Source organism: Cryptomeria japonica, chromosome 9 (genome assembly GCF_030272615.1).
Source record: "Cryptomeria japonica chromosome 9, Sugi_1.0, whole genome shotgun sequence".
Taxonomy (NCBI): domain Eukaryota; kingdom Viridiplantae; phylum Streptophyta; class Pinopsida; order Cupressales; family Cupressaceae; genus Cryptomeria; species Cryptomeria japonica.
The window spans coordinates 482,245,618-482,272,519 of NC_081413.1; the positions used below are offsets into that span (position 1 = coordinate 482,245,618).

The window sequence follows — 26,902 nt, forward strand, 5'->3', positions numbered from 1 at the left end:
CTGATGGTTGCTGAGAGGAACACAACCGTCAGCCAACCGACACATTAACTACTTGAGAGTGACAACCCACTTGATACAACCAATTAATACATTGGCAGATAACAAATATTATCAAACATAACAATAGGCATTTTATGCCAAGTACATCATTCCCCCCAAAGAAAAAGCCATCTTCCATGCGACAAGTAAATATCAATTAATATTTGTGAAGACTAATGACAGACAATGACTTGGACTGGACAACCCCAACTTGTAGTGTATTTGCCAAAGCAAATGGGTTTCTGGGGGCAACGCCCCCAACAAGGGTTTGGGGGCAGCGCCCCTAGCAGGGTCGAGGGGCAACGCCCAAATTAAGACCTTCAGAACTGTTGTGACCATTTCACACATCGCCCCATTGCAAATGGGGACCCCTACTTTTTTGCTTTTTAGGGTTTGTTTTCTAGGTCTTTTAGGGTTTTGTCAGTTAGCCTTTGCATTTTGAGTGTCGCCAAGGGGATCACATGGATAGCAGGTCCGGCTTGGGTGATGTCCTGATCCTAAAATTTTGGCTAAGTCTGAAAGTCCTGATCCTGAAATTTGACTAAGTCTGGAAACTGAAAAACCTCAAAAAACTAGATTTTGCAATATAACTCCTGGAGGTCTGAAACCACTCTCAAACATCCTGAAAGTATATATGGAATATAACATCAAAGGCATGGTGAAGGACGAAATGAAGGTGATAAGGCATCCAGATTTGATTAAAGACAATGAAATGATGGAGTTTTTGCCTAGAAGGGTAATTTCGCTCCTGTCCCTCACCAAGGGACTAGAGCTATTTTCTTTATATACACATTTTTAGACCTTTCTTGGACTTGAACTCTTATTCATGGCGTGTAACAAGGTGAAATCTTCCCTAGCAAGGACATTTCGTGATGAAAGGTGAAGCATTTTGGCCTAGAGGACAAAAGGCGCTCCTGTCCCTTGCTGAAGGTCCAGAGCGATTTTCTAAAAAGTGCAATTTTCTTGCAAGGACAAAACAAGTTTTGTGATTGAAACGAATGAAAGAAGGCATGTTTAGCCCGTTGAAGATAATTTGGAAGCCTAACAAAGGACGGATAAGCTTAAAATTGCAAAATCGCTCCTGTCCCTCTCCAAGGGACCAGGGCGAAAAACCTAATATCCAGCACTTCTCGCCAAGTTTGGACAAATCTAAGCCTTGACATAAGTTTGAAATGATGCTTAAAATGCGTTGAAGTGGAATTGAGATGCAAGGATTACAAATTTTGATGACAATTTGCAAATTCGCTCCTGTCCCTCTCCAAGGGTCCAGGGCGAAATCTCCAAGTATGCCCATTTACCTTACATTTTGAGATGCTATTTTTGTTCCCAAGACTCAAGAGGTAGTGAAGTGTGATATTCTACGCGTGGAGGGTAATTTGAAGATTGATGTGATCAAGAATTTGCACAAAAGACTCAAAAGCGCTCCTGTCCCTCACTGAAGGACCAGGGCGATTTTTATAAAATCAACAATTTCCCTCCAAGATTACGCTAAGGCAAAGTTGTGCAAGATGAGAGATGTCTTCTAAAGCATGGTGAACAAAGGTTTGACTCCAAAATTTGATACTCCTAGCCTAAAATGCAAAAGTCGCTCCTGTCCTTCATTGGAGGACCAGGGCGAAAATCTTTGGAGAATCAATTTTGCCTTGCAAAAAGGAGTTAAGCGTGCATGAAATGAATGAAAGGGATCATTGCTTACCCCACATTGAGAGTTGGCAATTAAAAGGACGAAGGAATAAGAGCAAAAGTAAAAATCGCTCCTGTCCCTCTCCAAGGGACCAGGGCGAAGTTAGTGGCATTCATTATTTTTTTACCATATTTGGGCGTCAATATCCTCCAAATCACATTAGATGCCAAAATTGCCAACTTCGAAATATTTGAAAAAATTAATTAAATTGGCATTTAATAAAGAACATATTGGCATTTAATAAATTAATTTTTTGTCTTTAAAAATTGAATTTTTATTATAAAGACATTTAAAATTAATTTTTGTGAAATTAAAATTAAAAAATGGAGCGCTTGGGGTCTTATTTGTTTTATTTTGCCAAGTCGGCCTCTCCTTTTTTGCAAATTTATTTATTTCTAGGCCTATCTTGCCAAGTCGGCCTAGGAGGAGTAGAGGGGTGAGCGCTCTATAAGAGAGGAGTGTTGTGGACAAATGCAAATCATTCATTCATTGTTTTAAAATGCGAATTGGAGGAGCAAATTGGAAAGGCGAATTTCTTGCTAGTTAGGAGGATAATTTCCAGATTTTTTGAAGACATTTGAAGGTGAATTTCCAGATTTTGGAGAAGCTAGAGGTGGTGGAGTTGATGCTTGTGAAGACTAAAGGAGGCGCATTTTGCTAAAGGGAGAGCTTTGATCTACATTTTTGCCTGGCGAATTTCATCTATTCTTGCATCATTTCTTAGAGTTTAATACTCAAGGGAAGGTATGGCGTAATCATCTTGACACCATTATTGAAGATTTGAATTTTGAACTTTTATTTTGAGAATTCTAAGTTTGGCATAGTTAATTAGGAAATGATAACTCAAGATTTATCATGAAGTTTCCTAATTAAAATCTTAAATCTTTCTTTTGAATCCTAATTTCTACACTTCAAGATATATTATTAATTGTGAAATGTTGTGTAGGTATCAAGATGGCGACTCCCAAGCTCGAAAGATCTACAGGTCGGAAGGCTCTCCTCAAGGAAAATCAAGCCAGATCAAGGACGGTCTCCTCCAAGAAGATCAAGCAAGGTGAAGGACGACTTCCTCCAGTCTAGCATCGACAGGGACGACCTTCTTCGATCCAGCATCTCAGGATAAGGGCGACCTCTTCCAATCCGGTATTCCAAGGCAAGGTACATTATCATCCTACACATCAAAGACACAAGAAGTCAGAGCAAAGGGTTCGTTGAAGAAGCAGATAGTTTCAGAGGAGTCAATTAAAGCTAGCTTCCCAGCAACATCAAATTGACATCAACCAAGTGTCAGATGAGTTGGCATCCCAGTCATCACTCCTCCAGTCGGATTGGTCCACCTCAGCATGTCCAGATTCAATGTACCTAACTCATGGGAAATGGCACAAACTTCGATGTACCTACCTCGGCTATCCATTGGTCGAATTTTCCAAAGAGGACATGTGTCCAAGCAATACAATTATTTCACTGGTCAAGCATTAAATGTTATGTAATGGTTGTAACAAACCCTAATTAGGGTTTTCATTGTTGAATCTTGGCCATTGATCTCAAATTGATCTTAGCCATCGAATTGTATTAAGGGCACTATATAAGCCCCGACTCTTCATTTTGTAAAGGCAGTAAGTTAGAAGGAGTTAGAAAGGAGAATAGAATAGAAGATAGAGAGTCAGTAGTTAGAATAGCAAATTAGTCTAGCAATTAGAGTAGAATAGGAGGACAAGGCAAGAAATTGTTGCCATTGATTGTAAACAAACTCCATTTTCATTGAAGTAATGGTGAAGTGTGTCGTTTCTTGCAATATGCATGGTTTCTTGTTGAATCTTCAATCCTAGATGGTAGATGATTAGATGAATGGAAGAAATGTGCTTGATTGATGGTGAAATTCGTATATCCATACTACTAGCAGTTTGTTGATTGCAAACCTGCCTTGCGTAGTCAACTGGAATCATTTAGCTTAAGCTTAACTTCAATTGTCGCTTCTTCATTGATATGCATCAACCTGATGGTGTCTATGCCTGCAGTGATGATTTGAACATCATAAAGCTTTCCTTCGAAGATTGCACTAACCTTGTGGAGATGGTCCCGGGATGTCAAAACAAGATTTAGTTAGAATTTCATCAAAGATCATTCATTGCTCCTACATTCTTAGTATCAGAATTAGATTCTTTCCTCACCCTCATCTTTTTTCCTTTTTTTCAAATCTAAGGCAGTAAAATCTTGTGTTCCAGCAATATTCAAAGCAAATCAGAAGTTCAGTCATCAAGTGTAAGTCCCTTTGTGATTCTAGCAAATCACATCATACCACAGAGAGCTTATCCACACGTAGAGATCCTACAGCGAAAAACCTTGAAGTCACCCTGATTGATCCTTTTCGTGATATCTTCAGCATTCAGAGGCTTTACTCAAGAGAGGATAAGGTACCCTTGGGTATTTTATTCTGTGTTTGATAGTGTACAAAATACACATCAACAAGAACCACAAGAAACTCTATGGTGCACATCATTTTTCTGATTTTTTAAGATGCGATAAGCAATACTGATGAAGCCAGAGAAGAGCTTTAACCAACGTATGCAACATGTTGTGGAGAAACCACTTTGTCGTATGGAATGATGGCATTGAGCGATCGTACAACCTTAAGCCATACAAAAGGATGGCTTTGAGAGGATTGTATGATGTAGGACATGATGAGGACTACGTATGCTGGCTGAGGTTGATGACATACAACAGATTTGCGTACCCGTATCGGATGAAGTATCTACCGTATTGTGTGGACAATATGCTCTACCCGTATGGGATGAATTATTTGTTGTACGGTATGGACAATATGCTTTGCCCATACAGGATGAAGTATTCCTTGTATGATATGGACAATATGCTTTGTTCGTACAAGATTAAGTATCCTCCGTACGGTGTGGAAAATATACTCTGTTTGTAGGTGATGAAATTTATGTACGGCAATGGCTCCTTGGAACTTCGAAATTTTCACTGGCAGTATAGAACAATGCACCGGGTGCTGTATAGGATGTTGGAACCGCCCAAGGGGTTGTACTTGAGGATGTATTAACTATCGTATGGGAGAATGGAAATGTCGTACAAGTGTGCGAATTGGTGAAGTTATGTGCCATACGGAATATCGAGACGATATTAGGTTGTATGGACCACTTCAAGGGATGTAGGAACTTCTTGTGTCATATGGCTCTACTTATCGAGGGAAATGATGCTTTCCTGACAACTTGTGTATACATTCAAATGCTTCTGCTAGATAAAGAACATACCCTTGCCGAGAGTAAGATTTAAATAATGGCCTTTGTACGATATAAGATATCCCAGGTCATGTTGTGACCTAATCACACATCACCCCATTCCAAATGGGGACCCCCTACATTTTTGTCCACTTGGTCATTTGGTTGTGGTCATTTGGGTAGTTTGGCAGTAGTTTCTTCAATCTCCTCAAATCCCCAAGTGTTTTGGTGAATTTTGGCTAAGTCTGCAAGTGTTTTGAAGAAATTTGGCTATGTTTGGAAGCATGTATTGTCTATTTTAGGGTTTTTATCCTTAAGACTTAAAAATGAGGTCAGTAGCCTAGGGCATTATGAAATTTGAGCAAAGCATTGAAAAGAGAGCCCTTCAAGGAAGCTACTAGTGAAATTTGAACGAAATCTGAGGACTTACTATTTTTATTAAGTTTCATTGCAGCTCAGATTTCCGTTTAAACAAACTTAACATTTTTAGAAGTCTATTTTTAGTGTCACTGTGTCTTGGTTTGCCCTAGTTTGGTGTTTGGAAGAACTTACTATTTTTAGTAAGTTTATTTTTGGAAAGTCTATCTTTGGCAAATGGCAAGGCATTGATGACAAAATGTTCTTGAATATCCAGTTCTAAATTTGGAAAAGTTGAAGAGCAGGCACGTGATTAGAATTTTGTCTATCTGGAAATCCTTCTCGAAGTGAACAAAGCTGGAAAAATCTATCTTGGGCGAATCTCCCAAGCACAGAAGAATTGTACCAAAAATAAGAAATTGCTCCTCCTACCTCTAGAAGTGCTGAGACAGCTATGAGGGGTGCATTTCACTTGAAGAGGAGGATTTTTCAAAATCCTCAAAATTCCTCTACTCCCATTTGTGCCTAGACTGTTGCCTTGGGCACAAATCCCAAGGCAGGGAGGATTTTTGCCACGAGGAGGAAATTTCTCTCTGACCCCCAAAATGCGCCCAGGGAGGCTCTTGGGGCGCGAATCCACAACTAAGGAGGATTTTTCCTCATGGGCAAAATTCCTCCTTCAAGGCCAAAATGCGCCCATGTATGCAAAATTCCTGGAAATCGAAAAATGGCTAAGTGTCGAAATTTCTTCCTCCGGACTCCCAATCAAGATAGAATTCTTGGAAAGTGAAAAATGAACAAACTATCAGTAGCATGGAAAATCCTTCAACTTATCCAGAATGTGCCCAAGCCAACAAGATTCTTCCACTAGAACAGGGATAGCGTCTAAGCACTCAGGAAATTCCTCCTTCACCTCAGGATTGTGCCCACCTCTGGGAGAGGAAAAGAAGAAAATCATGAAATTTTTCTAAGGCAAGGAACTCCTCTCGAATATCCCATATGCGTCGAGGATCAAAAGAATCTTGTGAAAGACAAGTTGGTCACATGCAAAATGGAATATTCCACATTAATGATGCATAACTCAAGGTATTATGGAAGTACCTATTTTTGAAGTCAAGTATGACGAGCGGGGTCCACTGGAATGACAAGTTGTCTCTTTATCATTAAGTAAACATGAGGTGTGATTGGAATGAATTAATGCAACTGCTAAAATTATCTCATTGCCAACTTAGCTATGTGGTGAATGTTTCCTATTTAAAAAAGGTTTTAAACTTCATTCTTCACATCACGTTTTTGGAGAAATTGATGCAAGAGAAAAAGTGAAGAGCAACTAGGGCGTGTTCTTTATCCAATAGTTCTTATTTTTGGAGGTTTTATATTTACTCCAAGTCCAGAATTGGCAACATGGAATTCTTCCCTTGATGGATTTCCAAAATTTCCTTATCAAGAATTTAATGCTAATTATTTTATTTTGTAGGAATGGCAGAGTCGAGCAAGGTGGCGAACACTTCCAGGCAGGCACAGATCAAGAATGAACAAAGAGGATTCCTCCCCGAGACAGATTATTTCAAAATGGAGAGAAGTCAGTGATACCAACTGGGGAACTTTCAAGTTGGGAGAATTTAGAAAGAGAATATTTGGTTAGGATGGACATCCTCCATCAGCTACCGCCAAGAAGATAGTTAGAAGCGGAATTGTGGCTTCCCTCAAGCCATCCATTGCTCGAGCTGATCATGGAATGTGCAAAACATTATGACGCTGAAAGAGGAGCGATTATGGTGTTTGATGGCAGACTCTAGGCAGTAGGCAAATCTCACTGTTGAGGCAATTGTCGAAACTTTTGGAATCCCTGCATCCCACTCCATGATGTTCAAGAGCAAGGAAAGAGCGGCTTTGATTTATGATTTCGACATAAGAGATGTGCCTTTTGGCAAATCTCATTGCTAAGGGAATTGGTGAAATCTTTGGAATCTCTGCATTCACGAATTTGATTTATGATTTCGACATAGAGAGATGTGCTCAAATCGTCAACAAAAAGTGGATGCAAAAGACAAAGCCTCACCATTCAAAGATGCCCAAGCAGTTCACTAGCATGGACTTCAAGCAAGAGTACAGTGATCTTGTGCTGCTGATGAGCCGAATTATGGGATGTCCACAAGCATACATCTTTGAGTCTTCGATGTTTTATTTCATTGAAGAAGTAATGGATGCCATTAAGATGGTAGATTGGGCGAAAAAAATTAGCAACAACTTGGACGAGCAGCTGAGGAATTTGAGGCAGTCCCAGTCCTTCTACATGAGCTTGTAGATTGTCTACATGTTGGCTAGAAGGGGCAAGTTCAGCGGATTATCAGGCAAAGGACCCATGGGATGCGGTCCAAAACAGTTGAAAGCCTATGAGTGCGATCCATAGTTGCACTTGTACAACACTACTTCCTTCAGGATAGCAATTGACACCTTCACCATGCACATTGCCAGATCTTTGCAAGGAGGTTCTCACACAAGGTTGTCACAAGAAGCGAGGAAGTTGGTAAAGAAGTATGGGGCTTGGTACATTCAATTTCCAAGGTTTACTTATATTAGAGTCCAAGGATTCTTTGCCTAACCCTATAGGATCCCAAGATATCCAACAAATGAAATGGTGTTGTTGGAAGTAACGAGACAGTTGACTGCCTATGACAAGATTCAAAAGAAGAAGAAGATTGGGCTCGAGTTTCCTATTGTCATAGGAAATTATGATGAAGTGTACTCATCATTGGCAGTAGTAGAGAAGCCAGCGGATGAACTGTTATTCTACCATGTCGCACCTCACACCGCAAGGATATATTTCAATCTGTATGATAAGATAAGGATGGTAGTTGGCATGAAGAAGATGCAGTTGGAGGATTATTGGGCTAACGCGAAGGATGACTATGAGATCAAAAGAAGAATGTTCTCCAGATTGCCTCTTAAGTTGTTAAGAATATGTGAAATCATCCAAGTGTTGGACCAGATAGAAGATGTGGATATCGTTCACCCAAATTATGAAAAGGAAAACGATAAGCCAATTTTGGAACCTAACTGGTCTGAATCAGAAATAGGTGATTTGGATATCTTAAGCAAGCTAGTTATGAAATTTGCAAGGCACCAGGTTGAACGTCACATCGCTAAGTTGAATGCAAAGAATGCCCTCTTGACTTACGGTTTGATGGGAGACTTGGAATCCCAAGATGAGGCCACTGAAGGATCATAAGCAGCTTAGGTCCAAGAAGAAGCAATTCCACAAGAAAGGACAGAACGTGGGAAGGAGAAAAGTGTTCTAGGGAATTCATAGGCAAGGAAATGGAAGGAGGTTCAAAGAGAGGAACCACAACAGAAGAGGCAAAGGTTGGAACAAGAGTAGTCGCTTGACATTGCTTCAAGTGTGCAGGAAGTTGACATCTTCACAGGAAGTTGACATCTTCACAGGAGAATTAACAAGAGACCAGCCATAGGAAGGGGACCTGGACATTTCACAGGCGTAGGATATTCTCAGTGTCAATGCCTTTCGAAGGTCTATTCAACAAAGGAATGAAGGACAAGAACTTCCTCCGGATACAAAACAGTAGGTTCAAGATTGTTTCAGGAAAACGACAATGAGAGACTTAGGACCTTTTGAGGAAGTTACACAAGAATAGGAACAACTTGAGATACAAGATCAACATGCAGCTACTCCAGATTGGTTGAAAGAGAGAATGAGGAAACAGCCAAAAGAAGAGATGGATCCTGCACTTGAGATTGAAGAATTTCTAAATAGGATAAACAAGCTAACAGAGAAGAAGGTAGCGATGAAATTCTCTAAGGTTACAAGAGATGAATCAGGATCTAGGACTTTGTATGTGGTCGTGCCCAGGGTTGACAAGGATAGAAATGAGATTACTCCCGATGAGTATGATGTTACAACAATTCACCTGGGGCATGCTACCAACGCACAAGTGATAGAAGAATTTGATGAATCTTCCTTCGCATTGAAGGAGCGGATGAAGAAAGTGGAAGAGAAAAATAGGAAGTTGAAGAGTAAAAACAAAGCCTTATGTAAGTATGTATGACGCTTGATGCGTCCATTTAGAGAGGAAGATCCGAATTTGGTTCGTTCCTCTTCTCTTTTGCAGGAATCAGTGGATGGGCTGGAAGAAATAAGGAAAATGGCTCAATGTTCAAGTAATGGGTAGAAAACGTCTTCACTACAGCTTGCAAATTCATTGAATATGTGGCTTATTTCTATTGGAGGATCCTGGCTATCCTTGGCAGATTGGAAAGCGTGGACACTAAATGGGGGATTACACAGATCTATCAATACTTGACTACTCCACGTCTTGAGGCACTAATGGAGACACCCAGTGAGGCGTTGATAGAAGCAGAGGTCGTTAAGGAAAATGAGGCATATGACTTCCCTCGGTGGTTCTATGGAGTAAGTACTAGGAAGGAATTCTTCGAAAGATCTAATATGGAGTTAACTCTATTGAGGATAGTGATCAAGAAAATTTAGGAGGAAATCCTCAATACCGTAGAAGCATTATTTGCAAAAAGATTAACTAATGAGGAACTGATAGTGAACAACCTGGAGGACACACTGCATGAATTATTCTTCGTGGAATCCTTCTCGAGGGAACATTTGGAGAATGTTTCCTTGTTCTCAAGCACAATGCTCAAGACTTAGGAGTCTATGCCAAGATGGGAGACGTTTTTCTCCAAGTGTGAAAAGGATACTGCCATGCTGGAATTTAAGTTGGAGACTGTGCCAAGTGTGTCCGTAGAAGAGCTCGAGGTTGTCATGACTAGATTCATCGCATTTGTTGTCAAAGAGAGATAATGGTCATCCTATTTTGGAGGAGAATCTATTAAATGCATGGAGTATTTATTGCATAGTGGGCACTTTGATGGATTAGTGGGTCATTTAATGCAAAGTTGATGCCTTATTTAGGAGTTATGGGCTATTAAATGCAAATAGGTGTGATTCCTTATTTATGACCATGCCCCCTACTTGGCACCACATATGGTCACTCTTTGTCAAACCCTAATTAGGGTTTTGTATGGGAAAATCTTAGCCATTGATCTGATTGTAATCTAGGCCGTCCATTTTCATTTTGGGGCCTATAAAAGGGGTTCACCCCTTCATTTGTAAAGGAGGGAGAATTTGTAAGAAATTGTTGCTTTAAGTTGTCAAGATAATAAGAGTGATACGTTGATTTTGGTGATTACTTGAGTTATTTTGATGTTGCATGGTTTCTCTTCCTCACTTAGATTAGATTTTATTTCAAGCAAGTAGATGAATGAGATAGATAGCATTGCTTCATGGTGAAATCATTCGCTCATACCTTTTGTAGGTAGATGATTTCTATTTGCAGTGTAAGGTTGGACTGAGCCTCTTGAATGTATATGTTTAACTAGTATCATCGAGTGAACATTGTTCTTTGATGGTGTTCATTGGTAATATGATTACCTCCCTTTGCGTAGTTGTCTGGTGTTGGTGAAACAAAGTGTGGTCGATTTTACTTGAGCCTTAGTTGTCTTTTGAGTTCCTTAGATTGGATTAGAATCTCTCTAAACCCTTTCCTATTTACTTTCTACATATTTCATTGAGAAAAGTTCCAAAAAACACTTATCATTGCCAAACCATTTGCAAAATTTCCTTGAAATACAAATTTGTTCAAGTCCTCTTCACTGCACATAAGTCCTCCTTGCATTACCAGCAAAACATCAAGCCAAACAAGCTTATATCCAACATAAAGTCGCAAGTTCACAGTAGGAACCTTGGAGTCGCCTCTATGATCTTCACAATCTTAGCATACGAGGGGTCTTTGCTCAAGAGAGGATAGAGTGACCATTGGAAACTTTATTCTGTGATGGTGTGGTCATAAAACACCCATCAACAGGTTGTACGGAAAGAACTAGAGGCTCCCTTGACAATGATATTGTTGTCCAAGGAAGAACCAGTGGTACACAATGTGTATTAATTTTCTTACTCTCCAGGTCCCCTTTGATAATTTTCTCTGACTACATTATTTTTTGCTTTGCATTTTTCATTCCTCCTAATCCCCTCATCCGTTTCTTGTGAATTTCCAATGATGTTGATTTCCTTTAACAATTATTTATATTCTCCACATTACATATTTTTCTCTTTGTACAATTAGGTGTATCGTGCCTAATTTTACATGCTTCCATCGGTTGCTCTTCATCGAGGGTTATGGCTTCAAGAAAATTACACTGCGAAAATACCTCCTAGTCCTCCATTTGCTAGTGGAATAATCCATTGAAGGAACTTGTTTCATCCTCCAAGCAATCTTTGAGTTCCTTTACCCCTTCGTCATTAGGTTCCATTGTTTTCCGTCCTTCCTCCATCTCAAAATCTCCACCCTCGGACTTCGAGTTGGAGGACGCCAATTCTTCACTCATTGCATGGTTCCTCAAGTCGATGATCTGCTTCGTCTCGTCACTCTCGATCGAGAGTGTGTTTCGCTTCCAATTATGGTTTGCCTTGGCAGTAATCAACCATCCCCTCTCGAGGAGTGCGTCGTACGCCTTATTTTGCAACGGGATTTGTGTCCCAACCACTACTTTTTGTGCCATCAATCTTCCCCACGGATCGATGCTGTGTTGGTCGGCACCTACCAACTCTCCAACGCGTCCACCTTTTGTGTCTTCTACACCTTGGTCACATTCTTCATTTCTATACTCTTCTCCCTGGAGTCCTCGACTCAGGCCCTCTTATTCTCGGTTCCTCGACAAGGGATAAGTTTCCAATACAGTGCAAATTGGTTTCTCGTCTACTTACTCCCTTGTGTGGCGGACCTGGGTGGACTATTCTGACGAGTACTTTTCGGTGCTTTTCTTGCTCTCTTGGCCATGCGCACATCCTCTACATGTCTACCTCCAGCATCCCCAACACTCCGGGTACTTCTAGGCTCTGACTTTGTCATGTCCCCTCCTTGATCGTTATATATATCCCAAATGGAATAATTAATTATTATTAATTAATATATTAATTACCAACAAATGATTACTTAAAATTTATTTACTAAATATTATTATTTATTACTAATGATATTTTTGAAATATTCAAATAAAAATAAATTAATATTATAAACATAATTTATATATTCTTAATTGTAAAAGAAAACATATATATATATATATATATATAGAGAGAGAGAGAGAGAGAGAGAGAGAGAGAGAGAGAGAGAGAGAGAGCAATTATTATTAATATTCAATATAATAATTATCAACCAAACATAGCATCGGGTCATATTAATTATGACTAAGATGATGAAACCGATAGGATTCCTTCTTCAAAGTATTTAGTCATCGGTAATGATTTGGCAAGCATATACCAATCTAACTAATCATTGATTAGTAATAACAAGGCAATCAACATTACGGGCAGCAAGTAGAATGGTTCTTCGAAGAGACGCGTTGGAAGACTAATCCCAGCAATTAGTAAGGGGGAGACTAATTGATAATAATAATAGCCTTGAAGGGATGCGATGAAGGGAAGGCTAGGACGGCATACAAAGAGCAATCGGTAGGAATTATTAGGGGAATGAGAAATTGAAGATGCAAAGGGGGAATAAGGATTGGGAACAAATATTGGGAAGTGGGACTTTTCAAGGAGTCACCGCCATTCCCAAATCCATTCTAATGGACATGACTCCCCACTAAGGACGTGAAGGAGAATAAAGGGAAGGCTCGGGGAAGATAGACATGAGGGGGGGGGGGGGATGGCTGCCTCAATGCACATCCGCACCTTGTCCAACATGATAGGGATTTACTTAGATCCATATTTGAATCTGCCCCAGTGGTGCCTCTGCTTTTGGCACATATAGGGTTGCATGGATTAGAGGAGAGAACTACGTTAAGGCAGAATATTTGAAGAAAGGAAATAAAGGAAAAGTCAGTGGGAGGATAAGGGGACTGCTGCGTGGAAAGAGGAAGAGGTTAGGTAAGTAATGAATGAATACTTCATGTTATATTTTAATAAATATAAATAATGAACATTTTATTATATACGTCAATGAATATAATTAATGCTTATTTAATGTATATGTTAATAAATATAAGTAATTAATATTTTAATATATATGTTAATAAATATAATTAATGTATATTTAATATATGTTAATGAATACATATTAATGAACAATCAGGAATATACGTAATAAATAAATGTGAATATTGGTTAATGAACATTTTTATGAATATATGTTAGGGAATACATGTTAAATCAGGAATATGTAAATGTGGATTATGGGATGGAAAATAGTAATCAAATGCAAAAATGTATTATAAATGTGATTACATGTTGGAGGCTATAGGGAGGAAACTCACTTAGTCTAAGGGAGGGATTATGATAATCCCTAGGGTAGTATATATACTGAACATCTATATGCATATGTATGGCTTGGTTGACTAAGTTCAACCAAGAAGAGACGGATTTGGCCGGTCCCCTCTGAGGACTTGGGTGATGAGGTGCATCACCCAAGGGAAGGAATGGACATAGGGTCCTCCTTGGAAGGCTTGGGTGTAAGAAATTACACCCAAGACAGGAATCGAATTAACCTTCGATTTCCTGGAGGGCTTGGATGTAAGAAATTACATTCAAGGGAAGAGTCGAATTCACCTTCGACTTCCTGGAGGGCTTGGAACCAAGATGGGTTGCAAGAAGGCGAGCCTCATGGCTGCCTAAGGACATATCTTCGTATGGCATTCGTATCCTTTTTATTAGATGAGAATTGTGATTATGTAATTAAGTATTTAAAAGTTAGATTGCAAGTTAAATTAGTTATATATATATGTTGTATTCTAACAATCTGTTTTGCAGGACAGTGATCTCTAACTAGTAGGGACATTACAGACTTGTCCGTGTGCTCTGTTTGACCGAGGGCTGGCTATTCAAATCCTCCAAATCTAGGTTCCCCTGAGATGGATAGACAACGAAATATGTCTAGGAGTTTAGGATTTCCCTCTTCGTACTCCTCATCCGACGTTGACTATACGAACGGATGGTCTAATCGTTCAACTGGATTTTCCTCGAATGTTTCTTGTAATCTTCTTCTTCATTCTCTTTGTTTTACAATCTTAAAGATTACCTAATCGGTTGGTCTTGACCACCCTATGGCCTCTTCTCTCCTTTATTGGGGTTTAAGGGCATGAATCACTCAAGGCTGGCCCAATTTTTTTAAGGCAACGGCGCCAAAATGTTTATTGCTATATCTGATACATCAAATACAAGAAATAATAATATACATGACAACACATACCAGACACATCAGTAAATCATATCTTTATTTGGACATGAAATTATTACAGAGAAAATGACCAGACATGGCCGGCCAAGGATTTAAGTTCATTTGGCTATACTGTACTACCTTCCTTGGCGGTACATAACATATTTAAAGGACCTAAGAGTTGCTGAGAGGAGCACAACCGTCAACCAACCGACACATTAACTACCCGAGAGTGACAACCCACTTAATACAAACAATTAATACATTGGCAGATAACAAATATTATCAAACATAACAATTGGCATTTGATGCCGACTACAAAGTCGGACAAGGACAATGCCTTCAGCCCACGACATGTCAAATCATGGGCTTTATACACACCAAATTGTTAAAATTAAGTTATCGCTGTCTGAGGAAAAACAAATCGATCCAAGGCATGTGGATGTCTCACGCATTAAGTAAAGCTATCATTGACTATGAGGAGAGTAGACAGTTCTATTGAAGGAAGATTGATTCCTTAACAATATTGTTAAGAGTAAGATCTATTAAATAAGAGCAATCAGATCGATCAGAAAATTGATTAGTTAAGTTAATGATATTGTCAATAAACAAGGGCTAAATAAGATTAAGGGTATGATTAGTTAAGTTGTTGAAAGAGACATGGGTGAGGAGATACAACTCCTCACATCATGACCACCTGAAAATCTATTAGAGGAGCTTCGTGGTTCGTCTGAGAGACATATTGAAGACTGATATTTCTTAACTATTCTATCTCAGATCCAAGTGCTCAAGGAGCCACAATCTGCCTGGTACTTGAAAGGTTCCTTATCACCAATTATATGGCTTTGGATGCATGATTAAAGAGTCAATCAAATAGGAACAGCATCAAGTGAATCGCATAATTAAAGAGCAATACGACTGGAGGAGCGATCAGCTTCAGGACCCCATTATTTCATATATTCATACGCATGATCATAAGGTATTAAGGAGTGAATCAGAAATAGTGATCAGATCATTACTAGGATTGGGTCCTCTATATTTCTGCACATGTTTAGTGAATTCTGCAATCATTTCATTGTATAATTACCTTGTAGATCTGATATCAAACATATCAATATTAAGTCAGAATTATATTATTTATATATGTCAATACAATAATCCTTATCAGATGTATGCTTTGATGAATAGTATATAAGACATTGTCCACCCTTTCAAGAAGGATCATTGCTAGATAGAAATTCTATGAATTGCTCTTATCGTTCCATTAAGTTCTTGGTACAATAATCATATTTGCCTCTTGACAGCATTACTTAACCAATAATAGACAAAAATCATTAGAAATCCCACAAGGGACATTACAGTGGTATCAGAGTTGGTGAACCTGCCAGCCTGTGAAGAAGTATTTAAGATGAAGACAATTAGAGAACTGGTGTTACAAATCACAATTGAAACAAGCAATCCAAAGAAGTGATAGGAATCTAGCCAAATGGGGTGAGTTGAGTGCTGAGCTAAAAAGAAGAGCAAAGGTAAATGAAGAAGGATCCTCTAGCATAGGAAATCATGACAGTAGGAAAAACAAATTATGCACAGGAGAAGAACTAAATTTTGCAGAAGGCAGATTGGAAAGCTAAAACCAACAGAACCCAATCTTGTATCCAAATATCAAAATTGAAGGTTGTGCTAATAGTGGGCTTACAACTGCCCGTAATCTCATGCCATCATTTCAAGAGATTCAAGAAGATGAAATGGTTTCCAATTTTTTTAAAAATAAAGAAATAATTGAACTTTCATATGCTTTTTCTATTGCAAATGAAATAGGTACCTCGATTTAGAAGGGTTATGAGTCTTAGTATCAGGGAGCAACTAATGTTGAGACAGTACATTCTATAGACTAATCTGGGACCCTAGTATCACCATGAAGGTCTAATATTGCTTGTGGGCACGCAATTTCCAAGGAGGGGATAATGTAATGCCCCCATTCCATTCCTAAAGCAAGTCGGCCAAGGACAATGCCTTTGGCCCAAGGCATGCCAATTAATGGGCTTGACACACACCGAATAGTTAAGATTAAGTTATCTCTGTCCAAGGAAAAACAGATCGGTTAAAGGCATGTGGATGTCTCATGCATTAAGTAAATCCATCGCTGACTAAGAGGAGAGTAAACAGTTTGATTGAAGGAATATTAATTCCTTAACAATATTGTTAAGAGTAAGCTTGATTAAAGAAGAGCAATCAGATCGATCACAAAGTTGATTAGTTAAGTTAATGATATTGTCAATAAACAAGAGCTAAATCAGATTAAGGGTATGATTAGTTAAGTTGTTGAAAGAGACATGGTTGAGGAGATACAAATCCTCCCGTCATGACTACCCAAAAAGCTATTAGAGAAGGTTCGTGGTTCATCCAAGAGACATATTGATGACTGATATTTCTTAATTATTCTATCTCAGATCCAAGCGCTCAAGGAGCCATGATCTGCCTAGTACTTGAAAGGTTCCTTACTACAAAGTACATGTCTTGGGGATGCATGATTAAAGAGTCAATCAAACAGGAACAGTGTCAAGTGAATGGCATGATTAAAGAGCAATAAGACTGGAAGAGCAATCATTTTCAGGACCCCGTTCTTTCAGATATTCATACGCATGATCATAAGCATTGAATCAGAAATAGTGATCAGATCATTACTAGGATTGGGTCCTCTATATTTCTGCACATAGTTAGCAAATTCTGCAATCATTTCATTGTATAATTACCTTGTAGATACGATATCAGACATAATCATATTAAGTCAGAATTAGATCATTTATATATGTCAATACAATAATACTTATCAGATGTATGCTTTGATGAATAATATATAAGAAGTTGTACACCCATTCGAGAAGGATCATTGCTAGATAAAAATTGTATGAATTGCTTTTATTGTTTCATTGAAATTCTTGGTACAATAAACATATTTGCCTCTTGATAGCATTACTTACCAATAATAGACAAAAATCATTAGAAAGCTTACAAGGGGCATTACACAAAATCATGCAGAAAATGTTATAACAGAAATGCAAACTATCTTGTCTCCAATTTTAGATGAAGATCATGCTATCTCCAAGCTATTCTTATGTAACTTGTTGGCTATTTGAAGAAAGGAGCATAATGTTTCACTAGCAACACAAATTGTTAAAAAAATTGGTTGAACAGAAAATTGAGAAATTCACAAATAACTGACTGGAGATTAATTGATTTCTTGTGTATTACAAGTTACATGAACCCCTAAAATGAGTGAGAACCAATTGAGAAGAGAACAACATAGTTTGACAGGCCAGAAGGCTTGGCACCTAGTCACATATGTGTTAACAACAACGAGTGAATTAGTGACTCCTACCCATGTTTATTTATCACAACCAAGTTATGATAAGTAAAAAGAAGAAATTGAGACAATAAAGCTTGAATAAGATAAAGGGTTATTTCAAGAGATGTATTGCTGATCTCTAAAATGATCTTTTTTGAAGGACTTGATTCCCATGATGATACAATTCGAATAGTAACTGAAGAAGAAACACATGAGCCCTTACCGAGTGATGAGCTAAATGATTTGGTTGACTAGGATCCAAGGCCTAAGGGAATGCAAGGATTGAAGGATCAATTCCTAGTAATGCAAGAAGAAAAGACTATTGAAATAATATTATATCTATTCTATAATGGTCATCTTCTATTTTTAGTGGTCATCTTAGTTGTCGACCTATTTAGCTATTTAGCTTTTTAGTCGACTTAGTTTGTTTAGTCTTTTAAGTGTAACTATTGCTTCTTTTATAAGAACACATAGTTTGCTTTTTAGTTTTAAGCTTTTTAGCTTTATTTAGCATTTTAAGGTTTTTTAAGCTTTAGATTAACGGTTTGTTCTTTTTAGAACACCGTTTTGTAATTCCTTTCCTTTATACTCATCCGATTATTTTGAGAAATCAATTTTTTAAAGACAACCTCAGTAATCTATTATGAAGGCGAAACTTTGAGTGAGAGCTCCAGAATGATACTGGAGAAAGGTATGCCAATTACATAAATTTTGAAGTCACTGATGATGACATTTGGTTTGCTGCAAATTCCAGATTAACAAATAATGATGAGCATTCTTATTGAGCGATTGCAGTATATTTTGAAATTGAAGGAGGCATAGGTGTATCAGGCTACTTAGTTTTTTTTTGTACGACCAACTGGAACCTGGGAAGAAAAGAATCTGTCATATTATGAACTTTAACCCAAATCCCAACCCAAACTGTCAACTTAGGTTTCGACTTTCAAGCAATCCAGCTTTGGTTAACTGTTTCATTCTTTTCCATGAGAATGTAATTTGTTTGTGTACTCTTTTAGGATGAAACATTTAACAATCTTGAGATTTGCCTGGCTTTATACAATAATTCAAGTAGCATGTATATCATATCAAGGTATCCTTTTAACATTCTGTATGTCATGCTAATATAGTTAGGTGCAATAACTTAAATGTAGTGAGAAGTGCCTCTTGTATTTTTTATTTTCTTATTTGAGTTTATAAATATTATCTGGTATTTTTGGGCTTTTTATTCATTAAATAGTAAAATCCATTTTCTGGCCTTTTAAATGTTTATATCTTATAATTTTTGGTCAAGACGTGGGAACTGTTTGATAAACTCTATGTTTGATGTTGTACTTATTGTTGAAATTTATTATGCAGATAAAAGTTGATGGCCAGGATATCAGAGAAGTGTCTCTCCAGAGTCTAAGAACTTCGCTTGGAGTTGTTCCTCAGGATACTGTGAGTTTATATGCCATCACATGATGTTAAGATTTTCCAATCTTTTTTTTATTTTGTTTGGCTTGTCTTCAACTTCTTAATGCCATCTTTCAGGGTCAAAGAACTCATATTCGAAATGCTGTTAACTGACAATATATCCATAGATTCTAATTTGTCAAACAGGACATTAAAGACGAGTTTTTCAATATTGAGAGTTTAGATCTTTTATAGATATTCAAACTGAATATACTGTATCTTTGGTTTGGTTATGCCCTCCGGATTAATGAAACCTATTTTAGTCAGAGCTCTAGCTTGACCCTTGGGCAAGGCAACAACCATAGGAACTGACTAAGGACAGATATGCTAATCATGTATTTTATCAGCCTCACTACTAAGATTATTATCTATGCTTGTTCATACAGAGGAGAATTGAGTATGGAAGAAAAACTTGTGAAGGCTTGTTGTTATGGACTATGAAATTGTGATAAAAACAAAGTCTAGACTAGATGGGTTCATGATGTTTTACAGTTTGATGGTGTTTCTATGGTACATTTTAACTCAATCTATTTCTGATAAATACCTTCTCATGTAATATTCTAACAAGCTGACCACTTTGGATAAGCATTTCTTTTGGGGAGCAAAACAGAAATTATATTAAAAGAAAAGTACAGCTTTAAACAAACAGCCATAACTGTTTTTGTGAGGCTAGCGGGTAATAGTGTTTGCCCAAAAAACAAAGAATCAGGAAAACTCAAGATTCCCATAAGAGCATGCCAGTTTTATGTATTTTTTACTTTATCATTCTAACAGAGAACAGGGAATGGAAGAGTGGTATTAAGAAGGTCGCAAAAGGTCATCCATTTTCAGTTCATTATTACTTTATCTGCAAAGCCGAGGAAGACCCTTACTATTGGCTTGAAAAGGCTGTTCAGTGAGTGGTGGGGGAGGATATTTGGTTCTATAGAATTGCTGGTGGTAGATTGTTTCTTTGCAGCATTTTTTTGCAGTGCCTTATAAAGTTGCTTCTTTTGTATCTCAAAGGTTTGGATGGACTCAATTGTCTTGGTTAGGTTCAGCAGATTACTGCAGCTAAGGGAGAGAGTCATTACAGATTCCACATTGTTTTCAATGGTTTTCTGCGGCGGGCATATACAATTCAATTGCTAAAGTAACAAGCATATGGTAATTTTCATGAGACTTTCAGAAGTACCTCAATTCTTTCCTTGACTTCAATTTCTATTGTCTTTGTGAGTTGTAGGATGGCAAGAATAAGGAGTTGATCCTTGGAATGATTTTTAGGGTATTCAGTATTGGCACTTTGGGGGATTTTTTCTGAATTAGGATAGCAAACTGGAGCATTGCTATTTAACAGGATAGCAATTTGAGAAGTAGTACAGTCAAATTGAACCAGAGGATCTTGGCAAGATCTAGGTTGAATTGTAACATTGAGAGTAACAGACTGGGAAATGGGCATTGTTCTGGCAGTGGTGGTTGGAAAAGCTCTTTGAGGTTGAGGGATTGTGCAGGTTTGGCAAACTCCTTTTCAGACCCTTAGGAACAAAAACTGGTATAAACAATAGCATGGGTTCCTTAGTGAGCAACCACCTGGAGGTTGGACAAAGGTTATGAGTTCAGGATTTAGTCCTGGTGTGGCCTTTTTCTCATCGACATTGATAAGGTAACTCTGTTTGTTGGAGCTTGGAGGCATAGGGGGCCTTTAAGGAACTTGCATTCTGCTGATGAAGAGCTGCTTCTTCCTTCTATGAACTAAGGAGTTGCAGAAAAATGCTTTCACTTGCATACAGTAATGTAGTTTTCCTTTTGTACATTTTGGAGTCTATTATTGCTTCTTTTATCTGCTTATGCAATCTATTTAGTTCCCAAAATAAAAAAGTCTAGTTGATAAGACCTTAGTTTATTGCCATGGCCATTGATTGTTCCTCACTATGGAATTTCTTTTCTCCTTAACAGTTCGACTAGTACTGGATCATGCTTGTTGGCTTCCACTTGGCAATCGTCACTTCTTGTACCTACTCTCTTTCAATGTCTCATCACTCTTGTCGAGCATATGAGCTGGGCTATTAAAGCATAGTACAGAAGGATGCAATATTGCATTTGGAAATGTCTTTCGGCACTAAACAATAAATCTTCTTTGGATTCTTCATTCAGTACCCCCTTGGGCTATTCGATGATTGGATATTGAGTGGTATTGAGAAGGAAAAAGTCAATTGGAGATGCCATGAAACTGGTAGATGCAATGTAGGATGTTAACTTCCAGCTGTGGAATTTATATTTGGTTTTTATGCGACGGAAGTTGTGATTTAGGTTCGGGTTTATTGAATGGGATGCAAACTGAATGATGGATATAGAGTGGGGAATGCTAGTTACATAGGTGTCTTGTTAATTAAAGTGGCTTGGGTGGAAGAAACGTAGAAGATTCCTAGTGTAGTCTAGGAAAGGGGATATTGGAATGGACATGGGCGAAATGGGATTTAATAACACAAAGTGTAATGTCCCCATTTAAGACCTGAAGCAACTAGATTTGATAAACAATTTAATAAGTTTTAATTAAAGATTGAAACTTATTCTAACGAAATGCCAACAATCATCAAGCATATACGAAGACCAAACATAGCTAAAAATAATTATAAATAAGAAAGTAAGGAAGAATTTATATGCCGTTAGCTGTGTCTTTACCGCAGGTCATCAGGGTCAAATATTGGATGTCTCCTTGTGTTCACCACCAAGATATGGGATATCCGCCTCCCATCACCGTGGAAGGAAGACCGATGTGGCTAATAAGACAAAACCCGATGCTGAGAGAAGAATTGAGAATTTGATAAAGAGATGACAGGAAATAATTCTTCTCCGACGCCGCTACCATTTGGAGGACATAAGATCAATGCATCATATGGAATGAGGACAACAACAAATAATATCGATGAAGACAATGGATTCACTATCTATGATGATGGAAGTATGCATATAATCAGGATGCGATTAGTATTAATATCGATCAACAAGGATATCAGCAATTACAATAATCAAACAACGATTATGTATGAAGTCAACATGAAAGGTTGCGATTAGTAAAGGGGATGATAATGGATAGGCATCAGTCATGTCTCTTGCAACGTGACTATCACTCCAACTAGAAGATATAAGAGGGAGATGGATCACATTCATTCAATCGTCGATTATATTTTTTATCTTGTTTCTTATTCCAGTTTGGAAGAGCTTAAGAGAGCTAGGCTGAAGGTCCAATAATCGGGTGCATACATTAATGGGATTTATACTAGAAACAGCCCCACCACCATTGCAAGTATTCATTGCCAAGATCAGGAACTACATATCATATAATTGTGGCAAGTTATTATATTCATATTAGACACAGCAGCTATATCGCTTCAGGAGATAATACAGATCAGACATTGCACGATTCAAGTGACTATATCAGAAACAGCAATCCATATTGCCTATCACCTTATATCTCATTGCATGTTTACTTTGTTATATTTGATATGGCAAGTGATTATTGCACTTAGTGCAAACATTCATCAATTCACTATAGCATACTCTTTATTATACAAATCAGAGAGCAGATATTACTGCATTCATATTCCAATTACATAGCTTGCAGTAAAAATCAGATATTGTAATTCTAAAGACAGCAAGTAATTGTCCCAAAGTCCCAGTTATCGAAAAAGGGACATTACACTGATGAGAGTTGTCCTTAACATGTGATGGGACAAAGAGTGATTGGGGATAGAATGGGATAGAGGGGGTTGGTGAGTAGAAGTTTAGGAGAAAGACACGATTGACTAAGACAGCAAATGCTAAGTGTAGAGGAGAAGTTGTAATGTCCCCTTCTCCTTAGTACGCGGACATTCACAACGTTGGCCTATTATTTGACCCTCGTAGGCCAAGGAGTTGATAAGGGGGTCGTCTTGGCAGCTACTTATGGCTTCACATTTAATTTTACATGATTTTATGGTGAGATAATGAGTTCTCGCATATGATGTCACATGTGCACTTTATATTATAATAATATTTTAATATTTCCTGAAGTGCAAATTATTATATTATTTTATTAAATTGGAATCTTCTAGGAGGCCGATTCTTGTATGAAAAAGAATAAATAGGGGAGAAGCCTCATGGATTGATCATTGGTTATTTGACATCTTCTTTTGTGTTAAGACTTGTGGAGCCAAGGGTTTCTGCAGATTTGATCATTGGGAACGATACCTCACTAAGGTGGTGAGAGATCCTTTGAAGGGTTGCAGCTGAGAGTAAAGGATATCTCAGTCCTTCATATTTGTGCTTACTGAGTTTTCATGGCATCTTCATGGTAGACGGCTTTGGAGGGTATTCAGCTCATTATTATTCAGATACTTGTGTGCATCAATTCACTTGAGGAGGCAAGGTGATTCATCTAGAAGTATTTTTGGACAAGCATTGAAGTGATTTCAGGTTACATATCAGATCTGAAGCAAATCGAACCAGTCATCTATACCCACGATTTTGCTTATATCTCCTTTATGGTGCATTGGTTTCGTCCTAGATTGTGGTGCCCACCTATGAGGAGTTCAACAATGATATTCGTGGCTTGAGAGGAGTCCAAGGAGCTGTTAATAATTAATTACTGTCATTAACATCTGCAGCAGGGGTGATTTGGAGAAATATTCGATTTGGCTAAGGGGAGGCTCAAAGTGGAGAGATATTGCTTGCTTCTTCAATCACAGACCTAGGCGCTACATTTCAGGTTCTTTGGCATTGAGATTCCATTGAATTTTCAGTTTGTATGATTGTATTCATGGCTGCCTTTTGTACTCAGACATTCTGAAACTATGTGTTGAAAGACAAAAGTCTTGGCCCTTATTCAGATATTTGTAGTAAGTCTATTGCCTTCTAACTAATAAAGGGAGTTATAAGGCTGCATTTAGTCTATATGTTGTTACATGATTGTATGCCAACTGTTTGTCAAAATTATCAGTCAGCTGTAGGTGTACATTTTCTAAATTATGATTCATGTATTTGCATCAGAACAATTGCACATTCATCCTAGAGGTTATCTTCTTGTTTAGTAGTTTTTTGCAAGTCATCTTTGATTGTTAATCGAAGTTAATGCTATCAAAACAAGACTGAAGTATTATATCAGCCAGAACTGCATAACACACAAGGTTATAGAGCTGTCCGAAACCACATAACACGCAAGTTATACAATCTGAAACTAGAACAGCAGGTTATCATTCAGTTGTTTGACAATATTCCCTACATAATTCAGTCATACAACAGCAGGGAATATTACAGAAGTATATGGGTTTTTTACATTTGAAAGAGCAGTTAGACATAAAACTATCATTTTGTTGTTTTCTTCGATGACAGCAAAATAACTAAAGCATAGAAGGAAAATCCTTGACACTTATTGACAAGCTTCTGGCCAGCTTATAAACTGTCATAAGCATTGTGTTATATTCACTAACATCTGTGGTAAATGCAAAAAATAAATCCTCCGCATGTTATAATTTCAATCTATTATTCATTAGTGATGCCCCCTTTATAGGAAAGCATCTAAAAATCTATTGCAACCAATGGCTTTCAAAATTCAGCCAAAACTTGCTAAGTAGAATAACAAATGGGTTCATATGGTTGGACGAGGCCAGCAGATTCAAATTGTGGTCCAAGCTGTCATGGACTATCTATATCTCATTTTTCATGGCTAAGCAAGCAGAAAACTAAATCAGAGTCATAACAATACTTCTTTTTGAGGCGAATTGAACAAGATTTTTAAGTTAACTTTGGTAGTTGGGTCCACTATCATTGCTTCCAAAAGGGGCGTACTAGATATCAGGAGTGTCAAGATCTTTAATAGGGTAATGGCAATGGAACATGCTTGTCAGATCACACAATGATCTCCAAAGATCAGAAAAGCCATTACTCAATCCACAAGAGCTCTAGAAAGTGCCTACTGTCTGGGCCCGACTCTGAACCATGCATATAAAAGAAGGGACAACTCTTCTCTTCCTGATTTTGGAATCTATAATTTACTGCAAATATTACCAGCACAAGAGTGCTTTAAGATGCAGGATCACTACTATCCTCTTATGCAGGAATCTAGGGATTGAAATACTGAATTAGTAATGCGGTTGGTAAAACTGTCCCAAACCATTGTCGACTTCTGATTCTAAGACTTATTGAGAAGGGAAATCGTACACATAATGGTTGAAGATACACATCTGATCTGAAAATTGTTTTAGGGATGTTATATTTCTGGGAAGTTACAGTCTGTACAGTATACCAGTCACTTAAACACTACCTGCAAGTGACAGACAATGGTCAAATTTATAGAATTGTAGAATTGGACCAAAAATAAAACTTTTTTAGTGGTTAGGATGCATGATCAGGTTCTCAGCACTGCCATTCTGCTAAAAAGAGGGACAGCAAAGCCCACCTTGTGCCCATATTGTAAAAGAAATATCTGAACTATTGGATGTCTTTTTTATTCATCATGGATAAGCTAAAATGGCTTGGCAACCATTTTCTTCTAAATAACACAGAGGCTTTAGAAGCATCCCAGGAATTCTATTTAAAATTCAAATGCATAAAATTATACTCAAGTATTTTAATCATCGATATCCTACATCTGTTAATACTTGGTTTGTCATATGGCAGCTATGGACGCAAAAAAATAACTGAATTTCTTATGACATGGAATAAATAATCACCGTTCTGGTCAATTAACCTTGTTACAGATTTTCTACATCACATACATTACAAGGGCACAGCTCTAGAATTATCTCTTTCCACTACGACTGTAATTGGATAACAATCTGGCTGAATGAGGAGTGGGCCACGTTTCAAAGGAGCTTTGGAACATAACTTTGCGAGGGCCGCAAGTGAAAGCAGGTAGAGTAGTTACTTGAGGTGTTATTTGTGATCATTGTGGTACACCTATCACTGCTTTTGATTAGTTTATAGGTACACATTTGAACAACTTCATCAAAGACTTGGACTTCATGCATAGGACTTCAAGTAAGAAAAGACTTAACACTACAAATTCTCTACTAAGAGAGAGATTCCCTCATTTTTAATATGGTCATGAAAACTAGAGAATGGATCAAATACAACAAATTTTGAAGCTATTTCATTGGAAACTGGAGCATATGTTAAACTAGATCATGCGGTACACTAAAGAATTCGTCACGGTAGGACCTGATGTCCCTTCCAAGAGAATAAAACCATAGTTTGTATACTTGATGAGTACTTGGCAGATGGCAAGTCATCAAGTACTCATCAAAATTTTCACATGAGTTTTTCCGACTTTAACTGTCCAAGTTTTATTGGTGACTTTTTGACAGAACTTTCCTAGTTTTTGGGTGAGTACTCATCACATACTTGGGGAGTTCAAACAATTGACTCGCGCCATGCCGACAATGCATCAAAAACACAAGAAAGAGTGGATTAAACACTTTGAAATCGTTTTTTTCTTGGCTTTCTAAGCATTGTATCTTGGCTTTACAAAACATATGTCAATGGCGAGGGTTGCCCCTCAACCCCTACCAAAGTCATTTGATACATC

At 37.9% G+C, this 26,902-nt stretch overlaps 1 protein-coding gene across 7 annotated transcripts in view; it reads left to right on the forward strand.

Annotated features, from left to right (window-relative positions):
• The window catches only part of LOC131057975 (ABC transporter B family member 25, mitochondrial), a 274,108-nt gene that overhangs the window by 204,434 nt on the left and 42,772 nt on the right, over nucleotides 1-26,902 (forward strand). For all 7 annotated transcript variants that reach the window (XM_057992056.2, XM_057992053.2, XM_057992055.2 and 4 more), the window contains one exon: nucleotides 19,264-19,344. In XM_057992056.2, the coding sequence (XP_057848039.1) occupies nucleotides 19,264-19,344 (81 nt within the window). The remainder of the gene's footprint in view (nucleotides 1-19,263; nucleotides 19,345-26,902) is intronic.